Source organism: Nyctereutes procyonoides, unplaced genomic scaffold (genome assembly GCF_905146905.1).
Source record: "Nyctereutes procyonoides isolate TBG_1078 unplaced genomic scaffold, NYPRO_anot_genome, whole genome shotgun sequence".
In the NCBI taxonomy this organism is placed as follows: Eukaryota; Metazoa; Chordata; class Mammalia; order Carnivora; family Canidae; genus Nyctereutes; species Nyctereutes procyonoides.
Window position 1 is genome coordinate 2024602 of NW_026575143.1, and position 19569 is coordinate 2044170.

Below are 19569 nucleotides of genomic sequence, written 5' to 3' on the forward strand. Positions count from 1 at the left end.
CTATCTCAGGGTAAAGGAAGGGGGCGGGTAGGGTTGAGGCCTGGGTGTCTCTGGGTGCAGATGGCACGGCAATGCCCCAGGGCCTTGCCAGAAGCCTTGAGGATGGGTGGATACTGTAGGAACCAGAGATTCTTTCTCCAGAAAGGGAAATCGAGATGAGAAAGTATTAACCAAAATGTGTATGGAGATACAGTTTTCCCGAACACTGTACTGCCCTCTAGCAGTCTTCTGGGTCTAAAGAATCGCTGCCCTCATTGTGTGGGCATATGCTCTGTAGAAAAGCTTGGATTTTATAACACTGACTCAACTTGTTCCCAATGCCTAATTCAATTCTTATATTAAGGTGAATGTTGATGCAAGGACAGTGAAGTTCTTTTAGATCAACAGCAAACCATCTCATTCATTAAAATTGCAGTTGTTAAGAAACATGTTAGGTGACCTATGTCCTAGGTACTAAAGATAAATAACATGATGGTTATGTTTCTGGAATCCTTCATAGGTTTGTTTTATATTTTTTATATTATTTGGACCCTCAGAGAAGCCTATCAGATTGATGGGGCAGATATAATTGTCTTTATTTAAATAAAGAGGAGGAAATGGATATTCAGAGATCATGTAGGTAGTAATCGAAGGAGCACAGACTTGACTATGATTTTTCTAACATCTAACTTCCTATACTTGGCAGTGTATCTAGAGGATAATTTTTAAAAATTATGTATTTATTTATTCATGAGAGACACAGAGAGGGAAAGGCAGAGACACAGGCAGAGGGAGAAGCAGAGTCCATGCGGGGCCCTGATGTAGGACTCGATCCCGGGACTCCAGGATCATGCCCTGGGCCGAAGGCAGGTGCTAAACCGCTGAGCCACCCAGGGGTCCCTTCTAGAGGATAATTAATATGGATTCTGCCTTTGAAGAGCTTACTGTTAAAATAGCCTAATTTTTAATGGAACATCGTGGATTGTTTTTGCATAGGAATCTTTTATTGTGTAGGAATCTTAATAAAATGGAAGAAGTATTAAAGGCTACTGGGTGTTAATGAGGTTTTGCTCGACAAGTACATAGGTAGTTTTAAAGCTATGTCAACTAAAATATGAACAGAAAAAGAAGGAGGTGGTCGTAGAAATACCTGACTTCCCTGGAAAGTGTTGCTTCAGTCACTTCTTTTTTTTTTTTTTTTTTAAAGATTTTATTTATTTATTCATGAGAAACAGAGAGGCAGAGACACAGGCAGAGGGAGAAGCAGGCTCCACACAGGGAGCCTGACATGGGACTCGATCCCGGGTCTCCAGGTTTTATTCATGGTTTTTCTGCCTTTTGGTAGCTATTAGGACAGTTGCCAAGTCCTGCAGTCTAATATTGAAGCTCTCCTACTTAAGGGCAAGTTAGATTCTAAATGGTTTTTTGTAAAACCAGAGTGATTGAGGGGAAATCTAGTTTACCTTTCATGAATGTATTTCTCCCAGATAGGAAAACCAGATTTTAAAACCAGGCATAACCATTGTCCTCACTTCTACTATTTTTTTGTCAGGCATCTTTTCAAACATAGACCAGTTTTTACTACATTGAAAAATACTGAAGTAGGTAATCAGCATCCCTGACGATCCTCACTGATTTTAGGAGAACTTCTTACTAACCTTGGTACCTGTACTTAGTAGCCCATCATTCTTTCTTAGATTGTACGGATTGGAAAAGGTTTTAACTGTAGTTTTCTTTGCTTGATGCATCAGTAACATTTTCACTCTATTCCAAATTAAATCAGACAAATACTCAATTATTGTCATTCTGTAGCTATCGACTTTAAAGTTTTTCCATTTAACAAATAATTTTATATCCTTGCTAGTTGATGATTTCATAGATATTGCATCTTTTACATGTTGTGTGTTTATTCTTTCTCTTCAGAAATGTCAATAAAGATCTTTATTTTTTTATCGTTGATACTTTGTTGGGTCATTGTACCATTTTCAAGTTTAAGATAACCTTTCCTGTTTTTTTTTTTTTTTTACTTATCAGCACTGTTTAAAATTTGTTTCCTGCTTATGTTATATATATAACTTAAAAGCACATCCATACAAATCTCCTATAAGCTGTACCTTCCTCATGAGAACGCATAAACATACAATGTGTACTTCTTTTCCCATGGCTTGGTTTTCTGTCTTTGCTTCTTTTTTTTTCCCTTTTCTCAGTTTGTCTTAAGGATTTTACTTTTAGGTAACCTCTACACCCAGCATGGGGCTTGATCGCACAACCTTGAGATCAAGAGTCTCGTATTCCCCCAACCGAGCCAGCCAGGTGCCCCTCTTTTTCTCTTCTAATGAGAGTCATATGCAGTGGCCCTCAGCTGGGTCAGAACACACCGGATAGGGGCCTGGGATAAGGGCCTAGGATGGCGGAGGGAAAGGTGAGAGCCCAGACAGAAGACTAGAGAGCAAAAGTGGAGGAAGAGGGGGACAAGAAAGGAAGATGGATTCTGCAGCCCAGTGTCAGGATCCCCCAAATAATAATAATAATAATAATAATAATAATAATAATAATAATACTGTGTTACTCTTCCTTTCCAAGTGGGGAATTTTCTTTCTTAGAAAATGATTGCTGGTGTGTGTCTTGTTGCTGTGGATCATCTTTATTTTCATACCCATTGTAGAACTCATTGTTCTGGACCCACTACATGATAAAATTAATAGTGTTATAATTCAGAATTAAGCATAAGCATAGGTAGCGTCTTTAGTAGAGAAAATGAACCAAAATAAGAGATTTTGCTGCTGGCCAGCACTGTCTTTTGGTTGTGACAGTTCAGAACTTTTGCTCTGGAATAGCTTTGTTTTTTGACTGTGAGAATTTATAAGTGGAAAAGTCATAATAGAGGAATTTTCATATCCTGGCTCCCTGAAGAGTAACTTAAGAGGAAAAGTTGACTTTGGAGAAGAAAGTGTTTAAATCTAAAACTGGCCTTCTCCAGTTATTCCCCCCCCTCTTTTTTTTGAAATGCCTTGTCTATGACTAAATCATAATTGAGTGGTAGAGGGTTAGGTGCTCTTCCTAAGGCCTAAATATTTCCAGGATGGTTAGATATTTGAATAGGTTAGAGAAAAATAATTTATTTAGGAGTATCTTTTAGACAGTTAAGTGACATTATACAGTGATTAACTGAGACCCCAAACTATGACAAGTTAAAAAATTAAAAGATTTATTAAGGTAGACTCCATTAAAAAGAAACACACGAGTATGTTCTCACTGAGGATGTCAAACAGTATATAAATCCTGTATAAGGATTGCAATGGGAAAATCTTCCTATATTCTCTGCCCTGCACAGATCCTTTTTCCCTAAGGGGAAAGATGGTAAATCCTGTGGTGTGAGAGTCCTTTTAGCCAGTTTTATACATGCAGTGGATATATATATATATATATATATATATATATATATATATATATATTTTTTTTTTTTTTTTTAAGATTATTTGTTTATTCATAGAGATTCACACACAGAGAGAGGCAGAGACACAGGCAGAAGGAGAAGCAGGCACCATGCAGGGAGCCTGACATGGTACTCGATCCAGGGTTTCCAGGATCACGCCCTAGGCTGCAGGCGGCGCTAAACCACTGCACCACCGGGGCTGCCCCGCAAGTGGATATATTATGACCACAAAACATTAATTTTGGTGATAAAGAACGTTTGGGAACCTAAAATTAGCATATCATGCTGAACTTATGGTATTGAATCATGTTAATTTTTCAGTATCAAGTTGTGTATTGTAGAAATAAGTATTTAAAAAGGTAGAGCAAATACAATGGATGAAAATTCTTGATGTAGGTATGCAGAACTCAGAGATCTTTAATGCATCACACCTTTGCCAAAATTTTTTATGTAGATCCTGGCTAAATTTAGTCTTTATTAAAAAACAAAATTTAAATTTAAATATAGTGTGCACACTGACACATTAACATATAGGTAAATTGGGACGCCTGGGTGGCTCAGTGGTTGAGCATCTGCCTTCAGTTCAGGATGTGCTCCGGGAGTTCCGGGATCGAGTCCCGCATCTGGCTCCTGCATGGAGCCTCCTTCTCCCTACGTCTATGTCTCTGCCTCTCTCTGTGTCTCTCATGAATAAATAACTGAAATCTTTAAAAAACCATATAGGTAAATTTTCATAACATGAACATACCCATGTCCCAATAAATAGTGCTCCTAGCATCCCAGAAGCACCCCACAAACTCAACCACTCTCCTCACTTGTAATACATTTAATTCTAACAACATTTTTATATCTGTTTTTACTAGGATAAGATTGTGATGAATAATTAAGATTGAATATAAATCTCTATGATAAAACAGAACTCTTAGAGATTTAAAATAATGTGAACTAGAACTTTTTTTTTTCCATTAAGGAATATATAGCTGACACCTCCAAGCTGGATTCCAGAACTCTAATATTTTAGAGCGCCTTTCTTCTGCATTCATACCTTGCTCCTTCTCTCCCCAACCTATTATTAATTCTCTATAGAATTTGTGTCCAGATAAATTTCTAATTCTTTCTTAGATGATGTATGTTAAAATGTCTATTTTCTTTGTAATATAGGTTAATATTTTTTATTACCGTTGAATAGTTCTTATGTGCTATTTTACATAATCTTCTACTTTATAAAGTTTCATTATTAAATCTCAAGTGATTCAAAGTTATCCTAATAGTTTGTTTCTTACTGTATATTTTTTTTCTATGAAAAAACGTGGCACAGAGGTGCCTGGGCAGCTGAGTTGATTAAGCATCTGCCTTTGGCTCAGGTCATGATCTCATGGCCCTGGGATGGAACCTGTGTTGGGTTCCCTGCTCAACAGGAAGTCTGCTTCTCCCTCTCCCTCTGCATGCCCTCCCCCAATGCTGTGTCAAATAATAAATAAAATCTTTAAAAAACAAAAACCTGGCACAGTAATATTACATTATATGGATATTTTGCTTCTCTGTTTTATTACACAGTAAAGAAAATTTTTTGTTTATATTTAGCACAATAGTGTATTGAATGTTCACATATATGCATGAATATATTTTATTATTTACGAAGTATAATTAAAAAATACAAGGATTTAGATGAAACCTGGGAAAGTTTGACTGAAATATGTCCATCAGTGACCTCGTATGGAGAGGGCTACTTGTCTTTCTGGTGTATGGAGTAAGGACACTAGGTAAATAGAGCATGTGATACTGATTCCCTACCATCCTTCCATCACCAAGTGTTTAATAAGTGCCTATTATGTGCCAGGAATTATACCTTGGAGCTGGGAATACAGAAATGATTATAAGAACAGGCTAGTTTGGATGGCAAAGGTATAAATCATTTCTATTGTATAAAAATAAGTCCTATGGAAGAAGAATAATATAAAATGTTACAGAGATACAGAAGAGGAAAAACCTGCCTGCATCGTACCTCTCTATATTTTTTTTCTTAAAGATTCTATTTATTTGAGAGTGAGAGGAGAAACAAGCTCCCCACTGAGCCTGATGTGGGCAGGTTTTTTTGCGTGTGGGTGGGGTTTGTCCCCAGAACCCTGGGATCATGACCTGAGCCGAAGGCAAACAGTTGACTGACTGAGCCACCAGGTGTCCCATATTTGTTTTGTAATAAAAGTTTGGTTTTAAAAATTTTTTAAGTGTATTATTGTTTTACTTGTAATGTCTACACCCAACATGGGGCTTGAAGTGACAACCCTGAGATCAAGAGTCACATGCTTCTCCAACTCAGCCAGCCAGGTAACCCCCCACCTCTGTATTTTAAGCACAAATTTTAATTTTGGAATATTTTCTGATAAGTATATTGACTATATTTGTAATATAAATAAAAGTATAATACGTATATTACATACTTGATTCCATCCCAAATAATTAGCCTTATTTTAGTTTTTGTCTGCATCTTTAATTAGGTTGTTCTCAGATTGCTTCATGAATGCTTCATCTTCAACATCTGGTCAGTGATGCAGTTTATGGAGCACTTATTTCCACTGTCTCCTGATTAAGAACTGTCTGCTACAGCATTTCTACCACTTGTGATACCTAGCAGCGTACTTAGTATTCAAGAACTTAATTGATTAATTGGTATTACTATTGATGCTATAATTCTTCTAATGGAATAAATATTGAAGGATAGTGTGTAGGTTATAGGATGTTCTGACCAGTACTATGATGTGAAAATATGTGTCAAAAGAGTAATGTTTTGTTTCTCAGAATTGCTTAGACATATCTGCTTGGGATATTCCATGGCCCTTTGTTGATGTTATACTTATGTCCATTCTTACATAAACCTTATTTTGTAGGTTTCTGGGTAACTTGATTTACCAGAATGTCACTCTGAATTTTAAACTCTTTGAGAAGAACCATTTTCCTTTTTAATAATTCTCAAGAAATATTTGTTGAATGATTAAATGAGTAACAGTAATTTTTAAAGTAAGCTGGCTGTTTATTTTATTTTTTCTATAGCTGTATAATCTTAAATTGTCTGAAATGATTTTTCATTTTTTTAATAGCAAACCTGAGTTAAATCTTATTTTAAATAGTATCTTCAAAGAATATGAAAACCTTAACAATTTAACTAGAGATATCTATGCTTTATGTGTGGCCTATCCTGAACCCCTTGGAGAAAGACTTTATACAGAAACTAAAATTTTTTTGGAAAATCACGTACGGCATTTGCACAAGGTAAGAAGTGATACATACATGGTAAAAATGTTCGTAGCTGGGTAGTTATTTAACTTATATAAGCAGTAAACTAGTTTAATGTTTTCCAGTGCAGGTTAAGGTTATTTGCTTTGTTTCCTAAATAGCATTTTTCTGATTATATATATATATATTTAAGGTTTACGAGCTAAACATTATGTTGTTAGATTCTCTGAGGGAAATCAGTTATTCAGGATCATATAACTAGTAACTGAAACAGTGGGATTTCAAATCAAGGTTTGTTCAACTTTATTTATTTATTTTAAATATTTATTTTTATTTATTTATGATAGACATAGAGAGAGAGAGAGAGAGAGAGGCAGAGACACAGGCAGAGGGAGAAGCAGGCTCCATGCCGGGAGCCCGACGCGGGACTCGATCCCGGGACTCCAGGATCGCGCCCTGGCCCAAAGGCAGGCGCGAAACCGCTGAGCCACCCAGGGATCCCCTGTTCAACTTTAAAATCTATGTCCTCTGGATGGTGTTTACTAGAACCATGTTTTCTTTTACTCTTGCTTCCCATCTCTTGGTAAATCTCTCAATTATTTTCAACCTTCTAGCTGCCTCTTCATACCCTACATAAAGTCTTAACAAAAACCTCAAATGAAATAGGGAAATGGTAAATTAAAAAGCATGATAGAAACTGTCCCTGTGACTACTTGCTTTATTAGTTAGTATGCCATATGTAGAAGGGCAACATCACGCAGTTGATCTGTGTGTGAACAAAGAATTTGCAATAGGTTGCTATAGACAGTATTTCTGAACTTGTTTTGGACTTCTGATCAGGAACTGGAAGAGATCACTTATTATCTGGGCTAGAAACTTGACTTAACCTTTCATTAGCTGTGTGACCATGGGCAACTGAGTTATGGATTGAAATTTAAGTTTCTTTCTCTTTAAAATGAAGGTACTATGCTAAGCAAAATAAGTCAGAAGGACAGTTATGATTTCACTCATATATGGAATGAAGGGAGGGAAAAGACTCTTAACTATAGGAAAGAAACAGGGTTGCTGGAGGGGAGGGGATGGGGCATAGGGTAACTGGGTGATGGGCATTAAGGAGGGCACTTGATGTAATGAGCACTAAGTGTTATATGCAACTGATGAATCACTAAATTCTACCCCTGAAACTAATAATACACAGTAGTTACTTAATTAAATTGAAATAAATAAAGTGGAGATACAATGACACTATATAACACTGTGCCTAACTCTGGATGTGGCTAGGTGCAGATACGTTTAAAAGTGGTGATAACTGGGCAGCCCAGGTGGCTCAGCGGTTTAGTGCCGACTTTGGCCCGGGGCCTGATCCTGGAGTCCTGGGATCGAGTCCCACATCAGGCTCCCTGCATGGAGCCTGCTTCTCCCTCTGCCTGTGTCTCTGCCTCTCTCTCTCTCTCTCTGTGTCTCTCATGAATGAATGAATGGATGGATGGATGAATGAATGAATAAATAAATACAATCTTTAAAAAGAAAAAAGGAAATAAAGTGGTGAAACCCCAGAGCACGATTAGTCTTGTGATATTTCCCTTTTAAAACTTTTGAAGGAAATGCTCTTTTTATTATACACGGCAGATAACATTTTAGTGTTCTAATACGTGTATTTGTCAGCTCACGAAAGTAGTTTTGATAACAGGTACTTTAAATTGTTCTTACAATGTTTAATAAGTTACTTTTAAAGTTCTGCTATGTTAATGTAGTGAACTTTGGTTATACTATAGTTGTTAACCTGTGTAAGTCACTTATAAATTTTGCAGTTGTATATGTTAGCATGGGTCATATTTTTTAAAATGTCTTATTTTGAAATACTTTCAGACTTTCAGAAAAGTTGCAAAAATAATAATTCCTATATCCTTTTTATTAGCTTATTTAAGTTAACATCATGCATAACAGTGGTACAATTATCAAAACTAGGAAATTAACATTGGTATAATTGCATTTAAAAATGATGTGTTGATGACAAAGTAAATTATTAACATAGCCAACAGATTTGAAGCAGTTTCCCTGTGAGAAGAAAATTTTATTTGATTGGGGGAGGGAACTTTTTTAATTACTAAAGTATTGCATCGCTATTTTAGATAATTTAGAACATACAGAAAAGCAAAAAGAAGAAAATCATCCAAACATCACTCATAACATACTTCTAGAATTAACTACTGTGAATATTTTTTATTATCTATACTTAAACACGTCTATTTTGGCACATATTAACATATATATAATTTGATATTTGTCTTTTGCATATTTTTGCTTTGCGTAGACTTCCATTTTTATTAGAAAATGAAGTCGTATCCTCTTTATAATCTTTTGATTTTAACAAGTGTCTTTCTTTGTCATTAAATTGACTGTATAATCCTGGCAATGACTGTAAAATTTTTCATTGTGTGGAGATACTACAGTTTGTTTAAATATTTTTATATTGCTGGGCATATGGATTATTGCAATATATATAATTTGTTTTTATAAACAATGCTTCTGTGAATATCCTGGTAGCTAAATTATTTTGTGTAGCTGAGTTTTTTATAGGATAAATTCCTAGACATAGAATCATTGAGTCATAGATTAAGAACATTTTTTATTGTTTTGACATACAGTAACAAATTGTTCTTGTATTTATTCATTCAGCAGCAACAGTTCCTAAGGGTGGGCTTTTCCCCAGCATTATTAATAGTAGTTGCTATTTTAAATTAATTTATTAATAAGATGGGCAAAAAATATTTATAGATTATTTTTGTCTTTTGAACCTTAATTATTAAAATTCCAAGTTTGAAAGCATAGCATTTCATCATAGAATTAATTAGATGGAAATTGAGGTCATGACGTGCTTAAAATCATATGGACAGTTAATGAAAGAACTGAGATAAAAGAGCCTAAGATCTTTTGAGTATCAGTCCAATGTATTTTTATTGTTAGACTAGATTTCCTTCAAAAATAACTTTAAAAAAATTAGACCTCAAATTTGTTTGATTTTCATTTTTCAAAAAATAATAGATTTCTATTAAGTAATATGAAACAACTTATTTGAGGAATATAGAAAAGGTGTAAGTTTTCATAAGTAGTCTTATTCACATAAGTGAATAATTCGGAGTTATGGTTTATAACTAGCAGGATGATCAAAAGATCGGGATTTGAGGAAGCACACAGATATGTGACAGTGGAATTACATTCTCTTTTAAACTGATCTTGGTATAATATTTTAGCCCAAAGACAACCTCACACCATTACATTTTATCCTTTTAGAGAATAAAATCATTAACTCTCTAGTATGGATGCTTTATTTTCATATCTAAGACACATTTTTTTTCCTGGTCATTTCAGTGTTCCTAAAAATAGTTAAATTAGAATGTAATTTTTAAATGTAGTCTAGAATACTTGAATTATGTCATTTTAGAACATTAATTTTTGATAAATTTCATAGCTTACAAATGAAAATGATTAGTGCTTTCCAAGTAAAAATATGTTTCTTCTTTATATAGAGAGTTCTGGAGTCTGAAGAGCAAGTACTTGTTATGTATCATAGGTATTGGGAGGAATATAGCAAAGGTGCAGACTATATGGACTGCTTGTATAGGTAAGTATGCTTTTAAACTCTTGACAACCTAAACAGTATTGCATGTATTCAGTAATTGGAGGAGTTTTAGGTTTTGGTATTTTTGTTTTTAAGTTTTTAAATAAATGAACAGAACTAAAGCATTCTCTGCTATATGGACTTTGTCTGCTACGGGGAAAGGTCTGTAGTCTGGGTCATGAGGGAATTTGGGAGCCAGGCAGTGTATGGAAAATTGCTCTCTGAAAACTAAAACTGTATTTAATTTCATAGTTCTATTTTTTTCATATTGTCTGGGACTCTCTCTATATATAACACATGTTAAATCTTGACAGAATTCCAAAGTACAACTTCAGCTTGGATGAAACTTAGTGGAGTGAATCCAAGCCCAGGTTCCCCTCCAGTATGCTCTTCTTTGACTCTAGGAGTCAGTATTATGTCTTGTGGAAGCACCGTTAGTTAAAGCACTCAGCAGTTGTTCTCTTGAAGTCCTACCCTGTCCTTTAGGCATATTGAATTACCTGCAATGTCGTAACCCCCTGTGATCTTTCACGGTTTCCTGTCTCCTTATGCTGTCATATCTGCATTGCTTGTCTTCCTTTCTCTGAATGACTAATTCTTTTTTTTTAAAAGATTTTATTTATTTATTCATAGAGTCAGAGAGGCAGAGACACAGGCAGAGGGAGAAGCAGGCATCATACAGAGAGCCTGATGTGGGACTCGATCCAGGGTCTCGCCCTGGGCTGCAGGCGGCGCTAAACTGCTGCGCCACTGGGGCTGCCCTGAATGACTAATTCTGATGTGTTTTTCACCATTCCCATCTCTGAACTTCCCTCTTCCTTTTTCTACCCAGTCTCCTACTTAGATATTTTGTGTTAACTGTCACTCTGGTATGTTCCTTTGGTACTGTGCACTGATCCTCTCTAACCCATTCACATAGACAATGGAAATAAATTCCTGGGTACATAAGGCAGAAACCTGTTTATTAAAGAACAGTGGATAAATATGGAATAGTGTCATTAAACCACCTGAGCCTTTCACTCTTGGAATGAGGATGTCTATTCTTGAAATGGTTGTGGCCTGTGATGGAGACAGTGATAATTTTGGCCTATGCATCATGGCATGGGCAGAGATGGACCTTGCCTCAGTTTCTTGTTGCGAAGAAACTGAGGAGTGAAGCTGGGTCTCAGCATTATCTGTACAGTTGCTCCATGCATTGCTGGAATACCATACTGAGGCCAGGGCTTGGTTCTCTTGGCATGTTTGTCCTTTGTCACTGTTCATGTTCCTTTAGGTTTTTAATAACAACACTGGAGTTTACTTGCTGTAAGTTGTCTCTGTCAGGAACTGGAGCTTACTTCAATAGCCATTAGCTTTTATTTCTTCTTAGAAGAGGCAAATGTGATAAAATCAGAAGCCAGCAATTGCTGACAAGCACAAATTTTGCTGTGGCTTTGACTTTTATAAAACAGTGTTTGCCATACATTAAACATCCTGACATTTCATGTTTTTTTTCCTCATCCACCAAAGTGAGATAGTCATAAATGGAACTTTAAGAATTCTCTAGCCAAATTGTGAAGGTGAATTAGAGGAATTTTAAGGATAAGAATGAGAGTACATGTGTGCCTTTGACATTGCTGAAAAGCTTGGGCCACTGGTATATAGATGACTTAAGAGTATTGAGACTATATACCAGTGCAGTATGCTATGTGCAGTGGGATCCTTCTTGAGCGGAGACATTTTAGGAAAGATTTAAGTTTTGTTTTTTGTTTTTTGTTTTAGTTTTCTAGAGTCTCATGCATCTGCATCTCTGTTTACCAGAATCAGTAATTTGGTACTATTTAAATTAATACTAATATTAATAATAAATTGGTACTGTTATAAGCCTTTATTAAATACATATGATAAAAAAATAAATACATATGATATATACACAAATGTGTGTGTGTATGTAAACCATATGAGGTAGTCAGTGTCTCCAAATTTGCAGCTAAGGTTAAATGACTTTGCTTAGGGTCACTCAGCTACAAAAAAATCACCATTTAAGCCCAGATCAGTCCAATTAAACCCATTTAACATTTTTATTCTACCTTAGTCTCATTCTGGATACATCCTTTTGGTCATTTAGGTAGATTCTGTTCTCATCCCTTATTTTACACTATGCATTCTTTCTAGGATGATCTCAATTACTCCTGGTTTTAGCTATAACCTGTATATTGCTAACCATCAAATTATGTGTTTATCTCAGGTAGCCTAAGGTTTAGAGGAATGTTTTTTACCCAGCCTGCCTATCCTTCCAGGGTATTCTGTAGGTACATTGTAGTACTACAGGTTTCAGAACTGAACTTGTTATCTTTTACATACACATTGCCCCCAGTATTATTAATTTTATTTTTTATTTTTTAATCCACTCCACACCCAGTGTGGAGCCCAGTGCGAGGCTTGAACTCATGACCCTGAGATCAAGACCTGAGCTGAGATCAAGAGTCAGACACATAGCCAACTGAGCCATCCAGGCACCCCAGTATTACTAATTTTAATTGGTAGTAACACTGTATGTCCAGACATATATGCTGGAAGTCTCAGTTATCCTTCCTTCAGTTAGGGTTATCCTCTCTACCTGATCCTTATTGGTGAAGTCCTCCAAATATCTCTTAAATTCATTATTTCCTTTGCATTGCTATTATAGTTCAAGCTTTTTATCTTTTCTCACCTGGAGTATTAATGGTAAAGTCCCTGTAACCAGTCTTCCAGCCTTTGATTTCAAATTTATTCTGTTTACTGAACTCATTTTTTTCTAACATGCAAATTGGAATACTCTGAAATCATGTAGTAACTTCCCACTGTCTGTAGCAAAGAGTTAGAACTCATGGCTCATGGAATTCACTTACAGAGAATTTTATTTGACCACTGTGATGTTGGCATCATGTGGCTCATCATCATTTATTTAATTATATTGATATAATAGATGGCAAGATCCTTTTCATAAAGGGTATAGTTGGCAGTAATTAGATGAAAAATACTTAATAGTTTTTAATTGTGGTGTACTGAGGTTATCCAGGCTAGGTATCATTTTTAGTTATAGTCTATAAAGAAATTTGTGTAAAGAAATATAAAGGAAAAATTCAATTTTGTTTCAAAAGTATTTTTTAATATTTTTTTTGAAATAATTTCTCACCTCTTTTTTATTCGGTTGACTTATAAGATGGATGTGCATTAGCATAGGGAATTTAAGGATTCTGACTTTGAAGAAAATAGTAATACTCCTGCCTCACATTTCTCAGTACTTACTACATATCTCTTTAGACTCTGCTGGCTCTTGAAGTGGACTATATAAGATATTAGCTGGAGAACTAACAACTCTTGAAGTCAGTAGGTACTAGTATGAGAGAACAATTTTTGTAATGGAATTTCCTAAGACAGATTGAAGTGCTTGATTTCTCTGAGGCTTCAAAGTTACTTTAGGCTATTCAGTATTGTCAAGTACTATTTTTAATTGTGTCAGTGTTACTATTCCAAGAAAGCAAAGGATACTTATTAAGCATTCTGTTGATGAAATAAATTATAAAAACTCATAAAAATTATAAAAACGATTGTATTATATGTGAGCAGAAGAACCAGGTATTATCTGTGTAGCAGAGTATAAAATATTTTTTTAAATTATTGGAACCTGATTTCTGTTATGATTTCCTAGAACATATATCTTTATTTAAAAACAAATGTGTGATGAAATAAAATTGACTAAAATACTCCAGTGACTTAGAAATTAAGAATTGTATCCACATCAAAATGAGGAATTGCACTGTTTACATTTTAAATATTATCTCTAAATTATTTTAAAGGCTTGTCTATCAAGCTTAAACTTAACATCAAGAGTAGAAATCTGGAATGAAAAGGATACAGTTACTTTAAATTCAAGTCTTATTGCATGAGGTAAAGAGAACAATGACTTGTCTTATCACATATAAAACATAAAACTCCACTAAAACAGTATACTGGCTCAAGAATATACATATAGATCTTTGAAATGGATTGGTGATTCTAGACCTCTGTAGACCTAGCAGCTAATTCTTCAGTATTAACAAACCACCATCCTAAGAGGTTTATACTTACTATATAGGTATAAAGGAGCTACTTAGGATTCTGAATAGGTCAGTGACATCCTAAAAGCGGAATTTTTAGATGAATTAGAGATGGCAGAAACAGGAAACAGACACCAATCCTGACAGTGTTGCACGTGATCCAAGCAGAGAGTAAAACAAAAGGCATTGGAAGAGAGAAGGAAAGTAATGGGAGAGGATGATGAATAGCTTAGGAGAAAATGTTGACCAGCTGATTAAGGGAGTAAAACGGAAGGATAATACATAAATGTTTCTAGTCCTTTAGTGGGATTACGAGGTAATGGTACTACAGACCAAAAAAGAAACTGATTTGGTGCAAAGCATCCGTACAGGAAGGCACATACATATAAATGGTAAAGATATGACAATTAAGTTCCCTCTACTGATCTTACTGTTGAAGTATTTATGTTTGTATATTCTACCAGATATGTAAACTCTGCAGGAAGCCCACATTTTTGTTTTCCGTCTTCTATCTCTAGTACCTGGCATAGTACCTGATTTATAGTTCATGCTTGGTCAATACTTGTTGAAGGAAAGAGGGAGAACTCGTGAATTTCTGTGCCAGCTCTGCGACTTACTAGCAGATTGACTGTTGGCAAGTTCTTTAAGCTCTCTAAGGTGCAGTTTCCTTACATGTAAAAGGAGGATCACAGTAATACCACACATATCAACCTCATAGTGTTCAGCCATATAAAATGCTTAAGGGTATGCCTGACACGTGACACAAGCTCAGTAAATGTTAGTGATTACATTCATTTCCCGGCATTTGTGTCTTTTATGATCTGGCTCTAGGCTGCGTTTCTAAGTCTATATTCTAATATTAGCTTTTGTTATCCCTGTTGTCTGGAATGCTATCCATTTATGTATGCAGTAATTCTTCAAGGAAGTATTTTTTGAGGACTTCATATTTACCTGCCGTTGGTTCTGGATGCTGTGTAAGCAAGGTCCTTGGTTTATAGTCCTTATATCCTAGAGAGGCAATGGATGTACAGAGCAAATAAACAAATAAAAGAATTGGATTATTTCACAAAGTAGTAAGTACCGTGAAGTATATTAAACAGTTGTGTATAGTTACTTTAATGGGAGTGGGAAGTTAAAGTTCATTTGGATTGGTATCAGGTCAGGCTTGAGTGAAGCCTGTTTGGGGCTGAGGTCTAAATGACAGAGGGCAGAGGTAAAAATAACTCTTCAATTTATAAATCTCCATTTCAGGCCAGATACCGCAAATGTTCTCTCTCTAGCTTTTACTCCTGTCTCTCTCAATCCTAGTCCTGTTTCTTCAACTGGAAGGCATGGTTGAAAACTCAGCATGAAATCAGGAGGTTGTACTACTAGAGAGAACGGTAGGAAGAGTGAAATGGCACTTTGATGGAAAAACATAATAGGACATTGTAATGTGGGTAGAGGAGACTAAAATGTAGACAGAGTACCAAGGGTTTTTTAAGCCTTGAACCCTAGAGGCTTGTAGTTAGTGTGAGAGTGCAACTGTGTGAATGGTTGTATCTCTGCAGCTTTGGAGTTAACTCCAGGAAGTGTGTTTTCATCATTACCTAGAGTTGGTGGAGTTATGCAGTTGAAATTTTTGTTGTCTTTGTTTTCAGTTTTATTTGTCTGCAGATGTGGACTTTTCATTTTGATGCAGTGAACCCTAGAAAACAAGTGTTTTAATTTAGAGATTTCGTAGTTATTGCATAAATACTTGTGTTGTCTGTACCTATTTACACATGGCAGAATATTTCACATCAGTGCTTTCCGGTGGTGAGCATTAAAGGCATTATAGTGAAATCTAAGATTGTGAAAAGTGAATACTAGACTATTTAAAGAACTCTGTATTCATCTCAGTACTTTGTAGACTTCATTACAGTTAATAAAGCTGTTTCTCTCTGGTAGACAAAGTGATCTTACATGTGTCTGCTTCATCCATGCTTCTTACCGTCTATTCATCTTCTTACTACTGCAGCTGATCTCTTTTTGTTGTTTAAAAGTGAAAAGTTACATCTTTTCCTGGTGATAAATATAAATTGAAGGACTGACCTGATTTTTATCTTTTAACTATTTTTTTGTTTAATTTGTTGCAAAGTGAACTTATCCTGACTTATACCAAGAAGAATCTGTGAGTGAGCAAATTAGATTGTAGAAGGTTTGTTAGAAGTCTTGGGTAAGAGCTATTGTGTTATATGAATACTGGATTTTTAGAGCCAAATCCTTGAGGTTTTTTTAAAGTGAGACTGAGGTAAAATAGGGTTTTTCCCCTACTCTAGAGGTTATTCTTTGGCTCTTAAGGCCTTCGGCTGACACTTTTGCTTCTTTGAAATTATATTCCTAACTTCTATATAATTTCTTTGGATATAGTACCGCACTCTTCTGTAGTTGATATATAATCCCAAAATTGTTATTTTCAAGTTACAAGTTGTTTTCCTACCAATTTTAACATAATGTCCAACAGTACTATATTTGTTTTTCAGGTATCTCAACACTCAGTTTATTAAAAAGAATAAATTGACAGAAGCTGACCTTCAGTATGGCTATGGTGGTGTAGATATGAATGAACCACTTATGGAAATAGGAGAGGTAGGAAATTCTTTAAATGACTGGCAAACTTGAGAGTATTTTTATGTATATTGAAGTAATTTGATTCACTGTCTTTTTTTTTTTTTTTAAGGACACCATGTTGACTATCTTAAAATTCTCAAGATTGAAGACATCCTAAATGTTAATAAAACACTAATGATTTCCTAAGAATCTTCACATAGATGAGAACAGATATGATTATAGAAGTATTTTAATAATTAAATTAATGATGGATAAATAAATGACAGGTTTAATAGTTCCGCTATTTGAAAAAGCTCATTAAAAGTCTTTAGGAAAATACTTTTTAAGAGTATTTAGAAAATATTCTTCAGATTTTTTATAGTTAAAAAGTGCAAAGGTCAGGGCGCCTGGATGGCTCAATTGGTTGAGCATCTGACTCTTGATTTCAGCTCAGGTCCTGACCTTGGGGTTGTTGGAACAAGCCCTGTATTAGGCTCTGTGCTGGATGGGAGCCTATTACATAGGATTCTCTCTCTCCCTTTCCTTCTGCCCCTCCACCCACCACACATGAATGCATGCTTCCTCTTTCTTGGAAAAAAAAAAGTGCAAAAGTCATGGCCTTAAAAGAGATCCTACAAGAGGGAAAATACAGATTTTGGGATAAAACAAATTTATTTTAATTTAAAAAAATAATTAAATTCAGAATAAAATAATGAAGTATGCAGGTCAAATACTTCATTCAGATCCTTTTTTTTTTTTTTTAATTTTTATTTATTTATGGCTCCCAATTCACACATTCTCTCCCTCTACCTCTCTCCCCAGCTCATTTTCTCTCTCTCTCTCTCTCTCTCTCTCTCTCTCTCTGAAATACATAAATCTTTTTTTTAAATTTTTTTATTTTTTTTAAATTTTTATTTATTTATGATAGTCACAGAGAGAGAGAGAGAGAGGCAGAGACATAGGCAGAGGGAGAAGCAGGCTCCATGCACCGGGAGCCCGACGTGGGATTCGATCCCGGGTCTCCAGGATCGCGCCCTGGGCCAAAGGCAGGCGCTAAACCGCTGCACCACCCAGGGATCCCTTCATTCAGATTCTTTTTTTTTTTTTTTTAATTTATTTATTTATTTATTTATTTATTTATTTATTTATGACAGTCACAGAGAGAGAGAGAGAGAGGCAGAGACACAGGCAGAGGGAGAAGCAGGCTCCATGCACCGGGAGCCCGACGTGGGATTCGATCCCGGGTCTCCAGGATCGCACCCTGGGCCAAAGACCGGCGCTAAACCACTGCGCCACCCAGGGATCCCCTTCATTCAGATTCTTGATGTGTAGTGCTAATTTAAATGTGGAAAATTACATAGCATATATTCATTGTGAAAGAAATACTCCAGTACAATTTTTTTGTTAATATAATGCATATTTATTGAGTAGACAGACACTGAGGATACATTGGTGAACAGACAGAAGGTCTCTATCCTTATGGGAAGCAATAGTAGATGCAACATTAGTAGAAATTATATTTAGAATAATCCTTTTGGAAAGAAATTTGTCATTGTCTTTCAGTAGACTTTAAAATGTGCAATACCAAAAAATAAAATTAAATTAAAAAAATAAAATATGCAATACCTGTTAACCAGATAATCCCATGTCTGATAATCTATAATGTGAAAATAATAAATATTTAAAAATATTCCTTGCAATCATTGTTAATAAGGGTGACTAATGGGTAGACAGTCTAAATGTCCAATATCCAACAGTGAAAATCATACATAGAAAAATATCTACAGTATAATTTTGTTATGAAGGCAAAGAGTAATAAATTAGTAGTAAAAATAGTTTATAGAAACTTTAATAAAGGGGAAAATATTTTATGGAAAAAATTGAAAACGTTTAGTAGGAATAAAACTGTAAGGAAAAATAATATAGAGTAACAGACAGTGGGAAATAATAGTTGCTTTAGTTAGTAGAATTATAAGTGAATATTTTAATACTTGTCCTTTCACCAACACCATCAAGGTCACTCTTTCTCCTAGAGATAATTATCATAAACACTATGTCTCAAAAAAAAAAAAACAACAAAACCCAATATGTCTCTCCTGAATTTTACCTGTAAACTTGCATATAAATATTGATACTATGCACATAATGGTTTAATTTTATATTTTATTTTATTATTTATTTTATTATTTTTTAAAGATTTTATTTATTTATTCATGAGAGACACACACAGAAAGAGAGGCAGAGACACAGGCAGAGGGAGAAACAGGCTCCATGCAAGGAGTCCGACATGGGACTCGAACCTGGGACTCCAGGATCACGCCCTGGGCCAAAGGTGGGCACTAAACCACTGAGCCACCCAGGGATGCCCTAGTTTTGTATTTTAAACATTAATGGTATCATATATATATATATATATATATATATATATATATATATATATATGATATATACCCTAAGGTTGGCATACCATATATCTTGCAACTTGTATTTCTTGCCTGTTTTGGTTTTTAGTTAATGTACCTGAGAGTTCTTTTCACATAAGCTTATTTTTGTGAGAGCTCAGTATTCTATAATAGGGATATGAATAATTTATTAATCATTTATTAAACTATTCTTAGTTTTCATTCTTTTTTGTTACAAACAATACTGCTGTGAATATCATTGTT

At 35.1% G+C, this 19569-nt stretch overlaps 1 protein-coding gene across 5 annotated transcripts in view; it reads left to right on the plus strand.

Moving 5' to 3' along the window:
* Positions 1 to 19569, plus strand: part of CUL2 (cullin 2) — a 164996-nt gene that overhangs the window by 88768 nt on the left and 56659 nt on the right. For all 5 annotated transcript variants that reach the window (XM_055308615.1, XM_055308611.1, XM_055308612.1 and 2 more), the window contains exons 3-5: positions 6583 to 6685; positions 10180 to 10274; positions 16837 to 16942. In XM_055308615.1, coding sequence (XP_055164590.1) covers positions 6583 to 6685; positions 10180 to 10274; positions 16837 to 16942 — 304 coding nt within the window. The remainder of the gene's footprint in view (positions 1 to 6582; positions 6686 to 10179; positions 10275 to 16836; positions 16943 to 19569) is intronic.